The following is an 18253-nucleotide window of genomic DNA, read 5'->3' as shown; positions in this document are numbered from 1 at the left end:
TTTCTTGGACACTACTTTTTCAGACTGCTTGGAAGTTTCACTGAAATTACACAGTATGCACATCTCATGCTTGAGTGAAGCCCAAACTTCAAACCTTGTTTTCTCCTTATTTTTTAAGCTCTTGATGAATTTCCTGTACATTCAATCAAGTACTCGTAATGATTAGTATTGGTCAATTTTAACATATTATATATCGTTGTAAAGCTTCAACTTTGCCATAATAATCAACACTTTGATTGTGGGCATCAACGGAAAGACAAGCTTAGGAAGTGAATTTTCAAGCTCAATAAAAATCTCAATATTCATTTTGGTCGATTTATTGTTGGTTTTGGGGTGGCAGGTCACAAATAGAAATTATGTTAAACATAACCACAGCGGGCAACTTGTCATTGTATAGCCATATTCAGTCCAATTTTCAGAGCTGTTTTGTAGCCCTTTTGAAAAAAGTTGAATTTTGTTCATTTAGAATTCTACAAATTGCCACAAAACAGTAAATTTTGTCCAGTTTGCATAGCTTTGTTCACTGCGAATCACCTGTTGCATAAAAGAAAAACTTTGGCAGTTTTTTCGGCCAGAGTTTTGCAATGTGTTATTGTCAATGGCGTGTTTTTCTTCAGCAAGAAATTTATCCACACTGTGCTGCGCTGCACTCGACCCAGGTGAGGTAAATGGGTACCGGCAGGAAGTAATTCCTCAAAAAGCTGTGCGCACCAGAATCGGTAGACTAGCTTAGCCGGAGTAATATAGGAGCACCTTGAGCACCTAGCAAGGTGGATACGTGCAATATACAAATCCTATATTATTCATTATTTATTTATTATTTATTTAATTGCATTATTTTGTTTGCCAGAGTTTTTTTTAATGGCAAAAATTTTATGCAACAGGCCCCAGGCTTATATCCTGCAAATTGGAAAAATGATGTTTGGTTTTGACCTTTACCAATTCATGATCACTATGGCTCGAATTTACAAAGGTGGTTTTGAAAACCCACGATTGAGTCCATGGTTTATGCAGATTTTCTGTATAAATTATGCTTATTTACTGCGTATATTAAAAAATGTCCAATGCTGATGCACGCTTTTATCACAGTGCGCCAAATCGACGCCTGTTGTCGTGGTTATCCACGCTATTTTATTCATGAGTCCACTCTTCAAACAGTGGACTCATGAATAAAATAGGGTATCTTACTATGGTATCAGGCGTCATCTTGGCGCACTGTGACAAAAGCGCGCATCAGCATTGGACATGTTTTATACAGGCGCCCAATACGCGCTAAATTAAGCGTAATTTATACAGGAAATCTGCATAAACCATGGATTCAACCGTGGGTTTTCAAAACCACCTTTGTGAATTCGGGCCATTGTAGTTTCGTTATCCTACCTGCTTTCTTGGTCTTTCCCTCGATGCCATGATTACTGAACGAGAGAACCATCCCATCATTCAGGTTCGCAGTGAAGGAGCCAAAGCTGGAGAGGGGCAGGTCTTTCTTCTTTTTCTTTCCTTCTGTCGATTAAAACAAGGATGTAATAAACTTGGCATCATTAATTTGCAGGACGCCAGGGGAGGAAAAGAGAGGAGAGAAGGACAGCATTTCAAGAGTAGCCTTGCATTGGACACCAGAAGGAAGAAGAAAGAGAGGGAGACCCAAACCACCTGGGCTCCGTCTTACAAAGAGTTGCAATTGATCCAATCAATCACAACTATGGAAAGCCAGCAAAGTCAACATATAAAATGCATGTTCGTTTAAAAAAAAAATCTAGATGTGAATGTATATCCATAAATTAATTGATTTTTTGACAATTTTGTGTGTTCTCCTTTGTTTAAAAAGGACATTTTGAAAATTTCCTGTAGAAAAAATTATGACACTGATGGATTTCCATAGAGTCACGATTGATTGAATCAATCATAATTCTTTGTAAGACCATGTCTCACTGTTGAGGAGGAGATGAAGTCAATGAACATGACCTGGGGGAGTGTCCGGAAGAAGGCCCAGAACCGCCAGGAGTGGAGATCCTTTGTTGCTGCCCTACATGCCAGGAGGCATAACAGGCAGTAAGTAAGTAGGGGAGGAAATAAGGTGGGTTAAAGTGGGTTAAAGGGGTCAAGCAGTCCAGGGAGCCGTTTTATGAAGACTTAAAGCTACATGTATGGTAACTTTGTCATTACTTAATAACCATGGAAATCTTGATTGTGATTAGCTGCTGAGCCCTGTTACCATGGTAGTTGCTATAATGGCAAAGTACCCATAGATGTATCTCTTTGTGAAATAGACCTGCCTTGGCCTGGCTTTTTTTTTTATGTGATGTTTTTCCCCCTATCATGCAATAATAAATATATAGTATTACCATTTGGAAAACAGTAATTCCAATGAAACCTGCAGAGGTTTCTTGCAAAAAATCAACAACAAAACATACTACAAAAATCAACGGATGGCATATCTTTGTTTTCAGGTCTTACCATCGTCAGCCTTTTCATCTTTCTCCTGCGTCTCCTCATCGGCTTTCTCCGTCACATTCTCCTTGTTACTCTCTCCTCCAGTCTCCTGGGGGGATTTCTCCTCTACCCCGCCCCCTTCCACCTCCTCCTTGTCACGCGGATCTAGGAGGTGGACGACGAACACGTGGCCATCCTTTAGAACGGACGTCTTCACCGACTTGGCGCCTGAACAGGTGTGAATATACAAATATGTACATGAACACAGAACATGTGGGATGTGTTTCATCATGAAGCAAAATGTCAGTGAATTTCATTGATTAATTTGTTCTGAGCCAATCAGATGCAAGGATTTCAGCAGCTTATTACAGAAATCGGTGGAAATCACTGGTCATTTGTTTCATGAAATACTCCCCATTGTTTTCAGTTACGTTCACTTTATACTCATTTGCGACAAGGTGACAAGGATTTATTTGAAACATTAATTTATTTCATTTCATTTTGATTAAAAAATCATCTGGTTTGAGATTAAAGTTTGGAAGAAACTGTTTCAAAATAATTGGAATTGTTGATTATAATGCAAAGAAACATTGCATGTTTTAAAGCCTTTTGGTAATCACCAAAAAACAAGAAATAATATATTGCAGTGCTGTATGAATTGATCAAAAGATATATTTTGTCACATTTTGAATATGTGGTCCACTAAAGAGAAGCCCAAGAGAGTGTAGTTTTACTACAATATTCTTTCTGAACGGTATGGAAAAATTAGAAAGTCAACCATGATTTAGAAAATGTAAAAGCCTCATTTTGTTTCATGAAATACGGTACTCCTCATTGTTTTCATTTACTCATTTGTGACAAGTAATAATTTGAAATATCAATTTAATTCATGTTCATTTCCATTTTATAGAAATCATCTCGTTTGAGACTTAAGTGTGGAAGAAACTGTTTCAAAATAATTTGATTCGTCAATTGTAATGCAAAGAAACATTAAATGCAAGGTAATCACCAAAGTGACAGAAAAAATGCAGTTCTGAATGAATGGGTCAAAACTCAAATGTTTTGCCCAAACAATTCAGATATATTTTGTCCCATTTTGAATATTTTGTTCAACTAAAGAGAAGCCCAATAGAGTGCAGTTTAACTACAATACTCTTTCTGAACGGTATGAAAAAATTAGCAAGTCAACCATGATTAGGAAAGGAGGTGCTTATAAAATCCTCATTTTGTTTCCTGGAATACGGTACTCCACGTTGTTTTCAGTTCTGTTCATTTACTCATTTGTGACAAGTATTTATTTGAAATATTAATTTATTTCACGTTCATTTCCATTTTAAAGAAATCATCTGGTGTGGAAGAAACCGTTTCAAGATAATTGGATTTGTCAATTATAATGCAACAAACCATTAAATGCATGTTTTATAACCTTCTGGTAATCACCAAAATGACAAGAAATAAATGAAGTGCTCTATGAATGGATCAAAACACAAATGTTCAACTCCGACGTGGCACATTTTGCCACATTTTGAGTGTTTGGTCACCTTAAGAGTAGCTCAATAGAGTGTATTTTTACTACAATATTCTTAGGGTTAATGATAAGCTCCTCTCTCTCCAGAGGAAGGATGTCTTGTCTAGACCCATTTACCGACAACTCCGGAGCTCGTCTGGTCTATGTCCCATAATCTTTGGGCAACCGAAGATTCATAAACCAGACACTCCACTCAGACCTATTGTGTCTACTAGAGGATCTCCCACGTACGCACTGGCTCAGCATTTGACTTACATCTTACAGCCTCTTGTTGGTCAGGGCGTGCATCACGTGAGAAACTCTAAACATTTCGTTGAGCAGATCTGTCAGATGAACGTCTCTAACAATGACCTCCTCATCAGCTTTGATGTTGAGTCATTGTTCACAAGTGTACCAGTTAAGGATGCTTGCGCCATCATCCTTGAGAGATTGAAATTTGACAGAACTCTCCCTGACAGGACACAGTTGTCTCCTCTAGAGATCCATGACCTGCTTGAGATGTGCCTCAATTCCACCTCTTTCAGATGGAGAGACACATTCTACAGGCAAACGGAAGGGGCTGCCATGGGGTCTCCCCTGTCCCCAGTGGTAGCCAACATGTTCATGGAACATTTCGAGGAGACGGCTCTCCAGTCAGCAACCCACAAACCCAAAGTGTGGCTTAGATATGTGGACGACACTTTTGTGGTTTGGCAACACGGTGCTGAGGAAACTAGCAATTTCTTACAGCACCTCAACTCTCAACACGAGTGTATCAAGTTCACCATGGAAATGGAGAATGAGGGGTCTATCCCCTTTCTTGATACAAAGATTACGAGGACGGCACAGGGATCCCTATCCCATCAGGTTTATCGGAAACCTACTCACACTGATCGGTACTTGAACTATCGTTCATTCCACCACCCATCAGTGCTGAGATCCATCAACAAGACGTTAGTCAAACGAGCGCATGAGGTTAGTGACCAGATCCACCTGAGAGGTGAGCTTGAGCATATCAAACGTGTTTTGAAATGTAACAACTACCCCTCACATAAGATCTGCACTGAGCTTCCCCCCTCGCGAAACCCTCGTGCAGGACAACCCAAGGCGAGAGTCGTTCTTCCATATCTGGGAGCAGCCTCTCACAAAATTCAGAGGATTTTGAGAGAAGCCGACATTGAGGTTCGTCATAGTTCCTCAAATAAGCTTCAATCTGCCCTCACTACACATAAGGACAAGCGCAACTCCAAGGACCTCCCTGGAGTTTACCGAATTCCTTGTGAATGCGGTAAAGTTTACATCGGAGAGACGGGTCGTTCCTTCAACACTCGGATTAAGGAACACAAGGCCCATGGTAGGAGAGACGAGAGGGAAAAATCTGCAATCATCGATCATGCCCATACGCATGATCACCGGATTCTTTGGGATGAGAGTAGACTAGTCACCCGTGTCCCCTACTGGTATCAACGGAGAGTCAGAGAAGCGTTGGAGATTGAGGAACATAACACTGTTCCTCAAGACAGCGGCCTCCAACTCAGCAATATCTGGCTTACCGTTCTAGACAAAGAGGCTAATTTGCCTAATTAGCCTACCCGGACGTTCCACACACGTGTGAGCACTGCAGTGTATGGGCGGAAGTGGTGACTTTTGTCATTCATGCTAATCCTAGCGGGAATGATAACTGACAGCAATTTCCGGTCGTCGCTGGTTTTGCGCGCCCAATTTGTGTGTTGTCACCCACGTCCGCATATGTGGATGTCATGTGACCTATCTAGCCAATCAGAGACATGTACCCTGCGAGATACCGTGCATACGGCACTTCGACAGAGTATATAAGGCCTGCTTTTACAAACTTTGCTCATTCTCCTGAGGACGACAAGAACACACTTGTCGAAACGTCGAGATTGGGTGGTCCTTTTCAGGACCAACATATGCCCAAGAAAGAATACATGGTGTACCGTGAAACCTACTACACTTTACAATATTCTTCCTAACATGGCATATAAATATTGGAAAGCAAACCATGACTTGCAAAACAGGTGTCTGTAAAAGCCTCATTCATGTTGATTCTCAAATCAAGTCTGCCTGATACAGTTCAAGCGAATATAGGATGAACTTTACAACTTACCGTTAATAAACTGTGTATGCTCAGTGCGGATCTGACCCCCATCAGTTGGAAACAGGGTGGTTGTGTTACCATTAGCTTGAATAATGCTGTTACCCATGTCATATCCAACAAACTGATGATAAAAAGAAAGAATATACAATAATTTTCAGAAAATAAAAAGCAAATACATTCTACCAAACAAGAGACCTGTATTATTGGTGAAAACTTGTTCACATAATATATTAAAGCAAGAATTTGAGTACTCTAAGTTCATTCCATGTCATGATAATATATGAGCATATGAAAATATGTAGCATTACGTCAAACCCCCGTTTGGAGAAAGACCGCAGTTCAGATTGCAAACTGCGGTTCTATACCCCATTTTGCGTTTGTAAATCCCAAAATCATTTCCAAGCCCAGGGGGCCGTTTCATAAAGCTGCTCGTAAGTTAAGAGCGACTTTAAGAACGACTGGTGATCCTTTCTCGCGCGCTAGATCTTCGCCAATGGTGTGTACCATTTACCGCAAGACAGGATCACCAGTCGCTCTTTATTTACGAACAGCTTTATGAAACACCCGCCTGATCAATCCCGCTAGGCCAGGTAATCCCCGCTGTCTCAATTTTACCTCCACAGGCCAGATTATGAGCGTTGAGCCAAGGACGAAATGATAAACAACAGCTGTGCTATTACGTAAGACTTCTCTGCCTGTAGTAGGACCTTCGGAATGAAATTATTGTATTCGATATTTAATCACGTTTTCAAATGCATATTGTATTCAGAAATCCAATGTTAGTCCATTTTCAAGTTCGAACGAAGAAAATCGACCTCGAAATAAGGAAAGTAAGTGAATTAAAATGACGGCATGCTTTGCTCGGGCTGTTGTGTTATCTTCGGACCGAGGTCAAGAAACAGGTGTTTTGATACTTAAATTGCTTGCTTGGGGCAGTTATGGTTTGTCGTACTTGGAGAAGAGAATTGATTGAGGGAAACTGGGGTATAGTGTTTTCAAATGAAAGGTTTTCGTCATGGGACCTACGGGTACGTCCACAAGATACATTAATTGCAAAATATTTCAAGGCCTTGGCTTATGATGACATATTAACAATATAACATTCAATTTATTCTACCTCCCTCCATTTGGCTACATTTCGATTTCAAAACTCACCGGGTAAACTCTCTCCGGTTCCTTGGGGGTTTCGGGCGGGGCCTCCTCCTGGGGTTCAGCAGGTGCCGCCTCTTTCTTGTCTTTATCCCCCTTCCGGCTGCCACGCCCACTTCCATCCTTACCCGCAGAGCCAGGCTTCTTGTCTTTCTTCTCATCAGTCTCACCCTAAACAAATGCAAAAGAAAAGAAAAAATAAAAATAATAGAAATAACAACATGACAGTAACAAGAATTAAATCTAAATCTATTTTACAGCTAAGTTAGTTATCTGGTATACAATTCTAAATTTGATAGAAAATGGTTGGAAATAATACTGACATGTTTATCATATGGGTCATTCCACGGGGTTGGGGCAACAGCACTTTTTTGTGTTCCCTATGAATTGTTGGCTTTATCCTGAAAATGTGTTTGGCGTTTGGATGTTGCAATGTGGTTTTGTTGGAAGGCAGTTATGTAAGCAATTACTTGATGCAGAAATAAAAATGTTGAACCTCAAGTATTTTTGATGGTGAGACTTTAAATGATGATGTCCAGACTCTTTTTTTGGGTACCAAGTGTGACATCCAAAATGGTAATTTTCAGTTGAAGATATCTAATTAAAAGATAAACTTAGTCAAATTCAAATGGCCATGATTGATAAAGCAACATTTGTTTAATAACAAAACAGTAATGGGATAGCAAATGAAAAGAGGCTTCATATCATAAATCATTCCTACAACATCGCATACCACCGTTACATGCGATGTCCGCGTTTATTTTTTTCTGTAACGGCGGTAAAGTGGTAAATAACTAAAAGTCAGAAATCATTCTTTCCAAAGTTATGTGTCAGAAATAAAGGGCAGGCAGTAAGCAACTTTTCATCAAAAGATTAGCTTTGAAAACCAATGTTAATGTCATGTAAATTAATCGAAGTTCGCCGATGTTTTGGGCGATGTCCGGGCCAAATTTGTAACGGTGGATCACATTTCATCGCGTATGTATAAAGGAGAGACCGGAGAAGAGACCGTCGTTGTATCAGACGGACGGGATGTTAGCCGAAATCCACGTGCACATGAACGGCTATGATATCGGGTGTTTTGCAGCATTGCAATTGGGAATCTTCCTGCAATGTCCGTGTAACGGTGGATTGGATCTCCACGATGTTTTCCCTTTCAAAGCGACGTAAGTACGGAGATTTATCCCGATACTCGTATTTTTAAATCAGTTAAACCTTATCTTAAAAATGTGAAACTATATTATCATGCAGAAAGTGTTTTTAAGTTTGAAAAATCTCGCTAATTTTCCATAATCTTTTACTACAGTCCCACATGTATCTTTTCGTGTAAGTGAAATATGTGATTGAGACATCGCCGTGTTTGTTCCAGATTTGCTAAACGGCCCCAAAGAAATAATGTTTTTATTACTGTGATTCCATGCAAACATGTTTTGAATGTTAGCTGACATGATTCAATCGCAATTTAGTTGATTTTTTTAAACACCGAAATATGTTATTTCAATAGGCCAATGGATACTCAAAACCGCTGATGATCATGCTGACATCTCAGATTTGGTACAAAATCTCGCGGCTTTCTCGCCTTGTTTAAATTGGCTCCTACTGATTCTACGTAATATGGGTATCAAAGACCTGATGATCAAATTTGAATTTCCCCCCAAAAATGAGAGTTTAGAACCAGTGGCAGCGCCACGGGGGAGGCAGGCCCCCCCCCCCCATTTTTTTTTTTTTTTTTTTTTTTTTTTTTTTTTTTTTTTTTTTTTTACTTGTCAGCTGATCCCAATCCGAAAGGGGGGGGGGGGGCAAAATAATTTTTCTGTTACTACCCCCTACACATAGTACATGTGCTTTGTGTATGATGAAGCATGGCCATAATCCAATTACTAGTCATTCTTGGCTGTAGGCCTAACCTTCCCAAAACTTTTCATCTTGTTGAATGTTATACTTTTCAGCACATTCTTTTTTTCTCTCAATATTTTTTCAATATTTTGTATTTTGATGTCTATATATTAAATTGTAAGGAGAAGGGGGGGGGGTTCGTTTTATCAGAAAGCAAAACTGTGTGATTGTTTTCAATGTGATTTTTTTTTATTGCAATATAATGAGATTTTTAAAACATGTACAAGTGAACAAAAGAAAATGTGACACAATCAAGTTTTTTTCACAAGAGTTTATTTGCTGTATCAGAAGGTAAATTGCAGATTTGAATTCCATTAATTCATTTAATTCCAATAGAACATACATATATTATGTAATTGCTTGAACAATTAAACTTCAGCGATGAAAATTAAATAAGATGGTCATAAAAAACTAAATGGAATTGTCTAGATAACCACCCTTGATTAGAATGCAGAATAGAATTAGATTAAATTAATCCATTGAGAAATGAAATTGAAGTACAGATAATTTATGAAAAGGTAATGGGCAAGTAATTGTATTGTGAAAACAAAGTAGAACACAACAACACAAATACAAAAACCTTCTATAAAACGTAACTTTATATTTAATTTATGAACTATGAAATGATGAATTCTATTTGCTATGAAAAAATACAAAGTGAAGGTTCCTGTGTATTTTGCAAGAACAGATCAGATTCATTGTCCCTAGTAATCCACCCCCTTTAATGAGAAAATGTCAAGACATAAATAACTAAATGATTTGATATAATATAAAAAATATTTGCTTATTGCTTAAAAAATATAGTCAAACTTCCAAATACTATTTTTCTCAACTACAGGTAGCCTCTGTTCAAGGTGAAAATGTATATCTTCAGTACATGAAGTGTCAATCTGGTGACCTGTACTCCTGGCCTGATGGCGAGGCACAATTCTACCTCCATCCACTTTGTGACATTGACAGAATCCTCTTCCAAACTTTCTTATTGGGTCACCAGTCTTCTTGAAGTTCATAAACTTGTAACCTGAATGAAGAGAGAAATATTGCATGTTAATTTTAATAGTCAGGTTTAGTGTACAGTGTAATACATTTTTTTGCATTTGCCAGTAAGAAGTTTACTGAAGAGTTCTTGCAGTTTTATTTTTGAACATTAGAATAGCTTAGTACATTTTACTTTCTTGCTTACAACTCTGTTAAAAAACAGAAGATATAAAGGTGGTGAGTTTTTTAAATTTAATTTGTCCACTAAGTACTTTACAATTGTCCTTTTCGCATGTTGAAACTTAATGTTTTATCTAATGTATGTAAGTTCCAGTGATGACATGATTATATTTTAATTAATGTCACTTCTACACTACCATTTTGAGGACATGATGTCCATGTAACTGAGGTAAAACAAATTAGAGCTAACAAATTGAACAAGTTTATATGTGTAAGGTATAAATGCGTTGTCCCTGTCTATGCCAACTTTGTCTTGTTTTGTCTTGAAAAACCATAGCTTAGAAGAACTAAACTAGTACCTTTTCCCTACATATTTTTTACCTGAATATTGTATCAAAGGTATCAAAAAATGTTATAATTGTGTATGAATAAAAAAAACATTTTACCTGTTCATTGATATGAATTACAGAAGCTTGCTTGTAGATGTTGTATTTCTACACTTGAGTAAGATGAGTTAACTTGCATTTAGTGTGTTGATACTAGAAAAATATGTCAAATATTCAAGTAATGCTATTCAATATGACCATTACAAGGACATGATGTCCGTGTAACAGAGGTATCTACATTTGAAAGTAATATCTTGAAGGAGATATTTCATAGTAATAAAAGATTTGGAGATCGTAAGATAGCACTGTTTCGTTTTTTCCCCTTTAGAAAGAAACATAAATGTTTCCAGAGACAGACGGAAGTGGAACCTTGAGGATTAGTATGATTTTAAATGTCAATATTGAATAATTTTGTACATTTTTCCTTGTTTAAACTCTAATTTAAAGTGCTTTTACTTGCAAAGAATTTGACATGCAAAATGTTTTTCTTCTAGTGTAATCAATTGAACTTGTGCAAATATTCTAAGGCAGAAAGGGTAATTTGGTATGTAATGACCATTAATGGATCTTAACTTACAATGCTTCAAATTATACCTCTGTTACAGAGACATGATGTCCATGTAACGGTGGTAACACCAAACAAAAATAGAAGGTTAGGCCAGAGAGAGTAGTTGAGTTTTTCCAAAGAGAATATTCCATTCTGTTGAGGCATGACTTCTCTCAACTATTTAGTTCTACATGCCATCATAAATTGAATTTTCTTGACTGGTGAGAAAAAAGAACGACACATAATTTGTCAATAATTTTGTAAATTTTTCTTTGTTTAAACTCTAATTTAAATTTCTTTTATTTGCAAATAATTTGACATGCAAAATGTTTTTTTTCTAATATAATCAATTGATCTTGTGCAAATAATTGAAGGCAGAAAGTGTAATTTGGTATGTGATGACCATTAATGGACCTTAACTTACAATGCTTCAAATTATACCTCTGTTACAGAGACATGATGTCCATGTAACGGTGGTAACACCAAAAATAGAAGGTTAGGCCAGAAAGAGTAGTTGAGTTTTTCCAAAAAGAATATTCCATTCTGTTGAGGCATGACTTCTGTCAACTATTTAGTTCTACATGCCATCATAAATTGAATTTTCTTGACTGGTGAGAAAAAAGAACGACACAGAACATGGCACTGGTATACACACAGAGCATCAAGTTCCATTTATTGATGCTAAATCTTTCAAAATATATATGCCATGTTGGAAAATGTGGAATAAATTGACTAAAAATGTTGTTAGCAAAATATTTATTAAGAGGAATTGAGATCAACCCTTTTATTTTGACAGTAGGAGAGTATAGTCTAAGTAAGGATGATAAATGATGTCCGTGTAACGGTGGTATTTTGCCAAATCTTGTTTCGCAATTTACTCAAATATGCAGGGTGGTATGAAATGCCTGTAAGTGGATTTAGTTGAAGAATTGTCCCATGAAACATAAAAGAAAAAAAACTTTTCATTTATTACATTTCTATTTTTTGACCCTGATGTCACAATTTTTGCCCCAACCCCATGGAATGACCCATATGCAAGAATGCTTATTTAGAACAATAAATTTTCATTATAATGATTTAGGCTTGTTTGAAATTATATTCACTTCATTACCACATGCATTTCCTTGTGTAGCTAACACAGGAAACGACATGTGGGACCGCACTTTAAAAGGAAACTAAGGTATTTTTCAGTAATTTTTCTGATCTTCATAAACACTCTGTAATTATACATTTCTTTTAAAATTATATGGCAGATATCATTTCATTTATCTATAGTTTTCTGGGAAGATTTCATTTTTTCCGTTGTTACTAGCAGTTAATGACCATTCCATACACCATACATTTCTCATACAATTTCTGATCTTTGAAGAATGTTACTGAGCTAATCTCACCATATTTATTTATTTATTCATTCATTCATTCATATGCATTTATTTTGTTCATATTAAAAACAACATTTACAAAACATATTGGAATATACAAGAAATAGCAATAATTTATGAAACGAGGAGACAACTTAGAAGGCAGAGAAGCCTTATTGGTGCTGCCACCAATAGAACAAAATACAAACAAGGCAAAAGCGATTTTGTATCTCGCCCACTTATGAAAATAACCAGAAATATCATGATTTGCGAGGGCACGCAACTGAATTGTATCAAAACTTCATTGTGAAATGACTGGGATGGAATTACACTTGTCATAAGAGCCTTGCACGTAAACTTTAATGTTGACCTGAAAATGACCTTTGACCCTACCATGTGACCTCCGACTGCAGCATAACATGCAGGTCGTCTAAGTACATCTACCATCCAAGTTTTGTTGAAAAGTGACTTACGGTTGCGGAGTTAGGTGTCATAAGAGAGTCTTGCATGTAAACTTTAACGTTGACCTGAAAATGACCTTTGACCTTATCATGTGACCTCCGACTGCAGCATAACATGCAGGTCCCCCAAGTCCATCTACAATCCAAGTTTGGTTGAAAAGCGACTTACGGTTGCGGAGTTAGGTGTCATAAGAGACTCTTGCATGTAAACTTTAACGTTGACCTGAAAATGACCTTTGACCTTATCATGTGACCTCCGACCTCCTTGAATATGATTTTAGTCTCCTTTTGAAAACGGAAAGGGAAGGGCTATCTTTTATACATAAAGATAGACTTTATGCATACGAGACTCAATTCAATTCAATTCAATTCAATTCAATTCTTTTATTTCATTTCCATTCAAAACATAATACAAAGTAATATAAAGTAATACAAATCAAGTACAATTTTACAGAAGGGCATTCTTACTTCGTAAAAAAAAAAAAAAAAAACAGTATAATATAGAGCATAAATGGAAATGAGGGGGATCCACTAAAAAGCAAAGCTTGTAAAGTGTGGATCCCCCTTGGAAATGAAGAAAGTAGAGTAGACTTATTCTTATATGCGTACATATATGTATTACAGGAAAGAAAAAGAGAACAAAAGAAATCATACGGATGCAAATATGATTACTGAACAAATGCAAAGCTTTTCACTCAATAAAACAAATGAAAACATACTTTCTTCACTGGTGAAGCGGACCGTGACCTGGACCTCGCAGACTTGCGGCCGGCCTTCTTCTCCTTCTCCAATCTCTTCCTCTCCTCCTCCTCACGGACCTTATCTTGTTCTACCTTCCAGGCCTTCATGGATCCTGGTCTCATGAACTGCTTGCTGTTTGGATCCAGGTGGTCCACAGTCTGGGCGGGACTGGCACTACGTCGACCTGTAACAATAACAACAATCAACAGCTATTATCAAAAGTTTCACATTGTTTTCACAGTGAAACTGGGACACTCTTAGTGGGACTGGCGCTAAGTTATACTGTAGAAAGACAACAATCAACCGCTTTTATTGTATAGGTAAATTAACCAGGGGGAAGTTTCACTATGTAAGTAGGACAGTCTGAGCAGGACTGGTGCTATGTCGACCTGTAACAAAGAGGTCATATGACCACACTCATATGAGTATATGATTATAAGAATGACCAAAGTAGATGACAGTTTGGCAATTCCATAAAAAGCAATGCATGTTTATAAAACAAGTAATGCACAGGTTGAAGTTTGTGTTGCCAACAGCACTGCAGGCATCCTGGGTATTCATGCTGCATCATGTAGCTGGTCCTCAGATGAATTTCACTAGGTATTGAGCAATTATATTATTTAAATTATTCATTAGGTGTTAGAGCTAAGGAAGGCAATCAAACTTGTGCTTCTATCATCAAGGCAATCAACACCAACACTGAACTTAAATTTCAACATATTTTGCAAAAGCACTCAGTTCTTACACTGTGCTTGTCACATCATTGCAAAGCCCTTCAAACGTGCTGCACTGCCTCCAACACGCTCCCACATACATTGTGTATACTAACCGTGACTATTGCTACATTCATTATACATTTGGCAAGAGGCTGAACTGAGCTCCGTGTATACATATTACATCCTGATGCAAATATGAATGGCATTCTATCTAAAATGAAAGTATCTTGGGGTCCCTCTCCCCTGTAACTTCTGAGGTACCTGTAGTATTTTGGGGTAATATATACTGCAAAACACTGCAAGAAATCTAATGATCCACATTGATTAAGATAAATGACTACAATTAAATATTTCATTAATCCAACAATTAAAACTGATTTCACCTGAGCCTACCTTTTGGTGACTTTGACCTAGACTTCTTGGCGGTTCCCTTCCTACTAGCCTTTGAGCTGGTAGGTCTAGATGGGGCTGGGGTAGAGGCTCTAGACAGGGCTAGTTCCCTCTGTTTAGCTAGTTCCTTTTCTCGCATCTCTGCTTGGTATTTAGCCTCTTCATCGTTCACCCAGTTAGAGATGTTGTCTGCTACATGCTCCATATAATTCCTTTACAAACCCAGAAAAAAAAGTTAAATAAAAAAATATAATCACCCAATATTATTAAAACTTACATTATATATATGTTTATAAATACATATATTTATGTTATATTATACAGTATCCAAATTGAATTATATGATTTAGATAAATGATTAAAGATATAAAAGGTAATATTCATAAGAATAGAGAAACATTCAATAGGTTGTTTCATTCAAATCACTGAAATTGTTCCTGTCCAGGAAGTTTTCCTTATTTTTTTAATTTTCATATTCACTCTAACTCACTCTTTTTTTCCTATTTCAAGCTATCAACTTGTAGATCAGATGGTAGACTAGTTATAAGTTGTACAGCGGCCTATCTCTTCATAAATTTCCACCGAAAGCTTCCCTTACCTGAATCCCACGTCAGAATGTAGCTTGGCGTCCCAGGGCTGGGTGTTTTTCAGCTCCGGGCCTACCGGATTGTGCATGACTACCAGAAGGGTGTGGTCCCTCTTGTGGTAGTAGGTGTCCATGAAGGGGTACATCTCTCGTGCCTCCTCAAGGATCTGTTAGTGAAAGAAGGGTAATGATTAACTGAGTGTAAGGTGTAAGTGTCTATGAAGGGGTACATCTTATGCACCTCATTAAGATTAAGAATCTGTCCAAAAAGAATGGTGATGATTGATGGTGTGGTTCCTCTTGTGGTAGTAGGTGTCCATGACGGGGTACATCTCTCGTGCCTCTTCAAGGATCTGTTTGAAAAAGAAGGGAAATGATAAACCGAGTGTAAGGTGTAGGTGTCTACGAAGGGGTACATCTTATGCACCTAATTAAAATCAAGAATCTGTCAAAAAAGAAGGGTGATGATTGATGGTGTGGTTCCTCTTGTGGTAGTAGGTGTCCAAGAAGGGGTACATCTCATGCGCCTACTAAAATGATGTGTTAAAAAAAAGAAGGGTTATCATAAACTGAGTGTAAGGTGTAGGAGTCTATAAAGGGGTACATCTCAAACACCTCTTAAAGAATCTATCTGAAAAGAAGGGTAACGATTGATGGCATACTGTATATCTTGCAGTAGTAGTTGTCCATAAAGTGGTACAATGCCAGTGCCCTCCACCAGAGGATATCGGAATATGCGTAAGCAAACTTGTCAGAGATGCGCCAGCTACAGATCAACAACGCATGCAAGTCCATGGCTTCAGCCTCTAAAGATGGCGGCGTAATGACATCAATTATGCATAAGGTCTATACTAACCTGAATAAGAACATGTGGCTCAAAATGTTCGGCATAACACCAGGCATCGAGGTTCCTCAGCTGGGTATCGCCGATCACATCGTGGATGCTGATGTTACTCTTACTGGAACCAGGTCTTCCTGCAGCATCCTTGGACCCCTCCATCTCGTTCTTGACCTCACCCTGGGCATCCCGAGGGGTGTCCGAAGGTGGAGCGGGGTCCTTGGGTGGGATGATGGGCTGTCCAGATGCGTCTTTCTCAAAGTGGACTATAGAATGCAAATAGGAAAGGTCATGTCATTATTAATGCTATCACCATTTTACAGTGTCATACAATGAATATCATTTTGCCATTTTCTTATGATGAAAATCCCTCGTTTAAAACTAAAACCCACATTTGAATACCTCAGGTAGTTGTATGGCTAAGTAAACAATGCAGTGCTGGAGTTTAATCATCCAATGAATTTAATGTGTTTTTATTTGATTTTTATTTATTAATTCATTTTTACTTATTTCATTTATTCATCCACTCATTCACTTAATTTTATTTATTCATTTATCAATTTTTTTCTTGGGGGGAGGGGTTGAATGGAATTAAGGTCCAGAATATATATGTCCATCAATACCCTAAATCAGGTTATAAAACTCTAAACATACATATTTACAAAATCAATTACCATTCACATTCAAAGCAGTCAAGCATTATTATAGCACATTACTACGTAACAATATTAGAAATAATTATTGTTATTAGGAGATTCAGTGGGAGATCGCTGTGGGGGGGGGGGGGCAGAGAAGGGGAGGGGATGGGTGGTAGTGCATGGGAGCATGGACCTATTACTACAAATGGACATTCAACAAGAGCATTTTATGGCCACCACCTGTTTCCAGCTGTCAAAATTGCTGTCTCACAGTTAACTTTCTCTTTGCGCTTTTTTTACGACGAGCGCCCGGGGCGGTTGTTTACTCAATCCCTTCTCATTGACATTGACAGTCACCGCTTGATCTCTGGCCCTCTTTCGACCAGATGCGGTCATGTAAGCTTGATTGCTGCGATCAGGGAAATTCCCTGCATTACCTATAATGCAATGCGCAATTTATTTCCGGTTTTCAATACATTATTTCACGCTGTCAATACTGTGCAATTGTCGTCTGATCATCAGAAAAAAATCCTATTAAATTTTGCCAATCCTCTGGAATTTTACGCCCAAATGAAAATCAACTTCTGACCGAAGGTAAGCGCTACTATCGACATCAATACTGTCCGAAAAAGATGCATTTTTAATGTTTTTTCGCACATTTCTACGTCAAATTTTAACTGCTTTTTTGCTGTAGATATACTGATCTGCACGGTGATGTCAATGCATTTTGTGTGCGGTTGTTTGCGATGTACGTAAAAAATACGTTTATGCACGCCTGTTCTCTTGTTTCTGCAATCATTTTTATAGCGCTAATGTTCGCTGCTGTGTGTTGCTTTTGATAAAGTGAACGAACAACATCGCAATGGGTAGGAGCAGCGTACAATTGATTTCCGCTGTCCATCAGTGACAGCGTGTTTTACGACCGGCTTGATGGGCGTCAGCAGCCAGCGCTCTGTTTATAAAAGGATTAGCGGTGACGGTCTTCGGCCGAAAGGAGGGGATTCGTTGAATGTCCATTTGTAATAGGTCCATGATGGGAGAGATTGAGGAGATGGCAGGGTAGGGCCAAAAGTGAGATGGTGGGGAGGTAGGTGGTGATTAGGAGCAGGGAGAAAGAGGGGTATGGCATGCTAGAATAGATTTATGCATGTGACGCCATAATCTCATAGCGAACTCCCACAAAGGCTATAGGAATACACATGAACAGATCTTGTCAGAGATGCTGCAGATGGCTTCAGCCTCCAAGATGACGGCGCAACGACGTCAAAGCATAAATAAGGAGGTAAGGAATGGAAATGGGAGGCTGGAGAATGAGGGTGGTGTTTCA

General features: G+C 38.1%; 2 protein-coding genes across 6 annotated transcripts in view; one reads left to right on the top strand and one right to left on the bottom strand.

Annotated features, from left to right (window-relative positions):
• LOC129258834 (sperm-associated antigen 17-like) overlaps positions 1-18253 on the bottom strand; it is a 58726-nt gene that overhangs the window by 23154 nt on the left and 17319 nt on the right. For all 5 annotated transcript variants that reach the window (XM_064098615.1, XM_064098620.1, XM_064098614.1 and 2 more), the window contains 8 exons: positions 16307-16554; positions 15463-15617; positions 14868-15076; positions 13737-13942; positions 7215-7379; positions 6069-6180; positions 2458-2661; positions 1381-1503 (listed from right to left, as the gene is read on the bottom strand). In XM_064098615.1, the coding sequence (XP_063954685.1) occupies positions 1381-1503; positions 2458-2661; positions 6069-6180; positions 7215-7379; positions 13737-13942; positions 14868-15076; positions 15463-15617; positions 16307-16554 (1422 nt within the window). The remainder of the gene's footprint in view (positions 1-1380; positions 1504-2457; positions 2662-6068; positions 6181-7214; positions 7380-13736; positions 13943-14867; positions 15077-15462; positions 15618-16306; positions 16555-18253) is intronic.
• LOC135153892 (uncharacterized) lies at positions 4066-5611 on the top strand. The gene has a single exon (XM_064098621.1). The coding sequence runs from the start codon at positions 4292-4294 to the stop codon at positions 5525-5527; it is 1236 nt and encodes a 411-aa protein (XP_063954691.1). The 5' UTR covers positions 4066-4291; the 3' UTR covers positions 5528-5611.

Source organism: Lytechinus pictus, chromosome 4, assembly GCF_037042905.1.
Source record: "Lytechinus pictus isolate F3 Inbred chromosome 4, Lp3.0, whole genome shotgun sequence".
Taxonomy (NCBI): domain Eukaryota; kingdom Metazoa; phylum Echinodermata; class Echinoidea; order Temnopleuroida; family Toxopneustidae; genus Lytechinus; species Lytechinus pictus.
Note: the sequence above shows the minus strand (reverse complement) of the source record. Positions and strands in the feature narration are given on the sequence as shown.

What these genes read in the sequence shown, in the direction of transcription:
- LOC135153892 (XM_064098621.1), top strand. Translation starts at nt 4,292, where the DNA reads ATGAACGTCTCTAACAATGACCTCCTCATCAGCTTTGATGTTGAGTCA.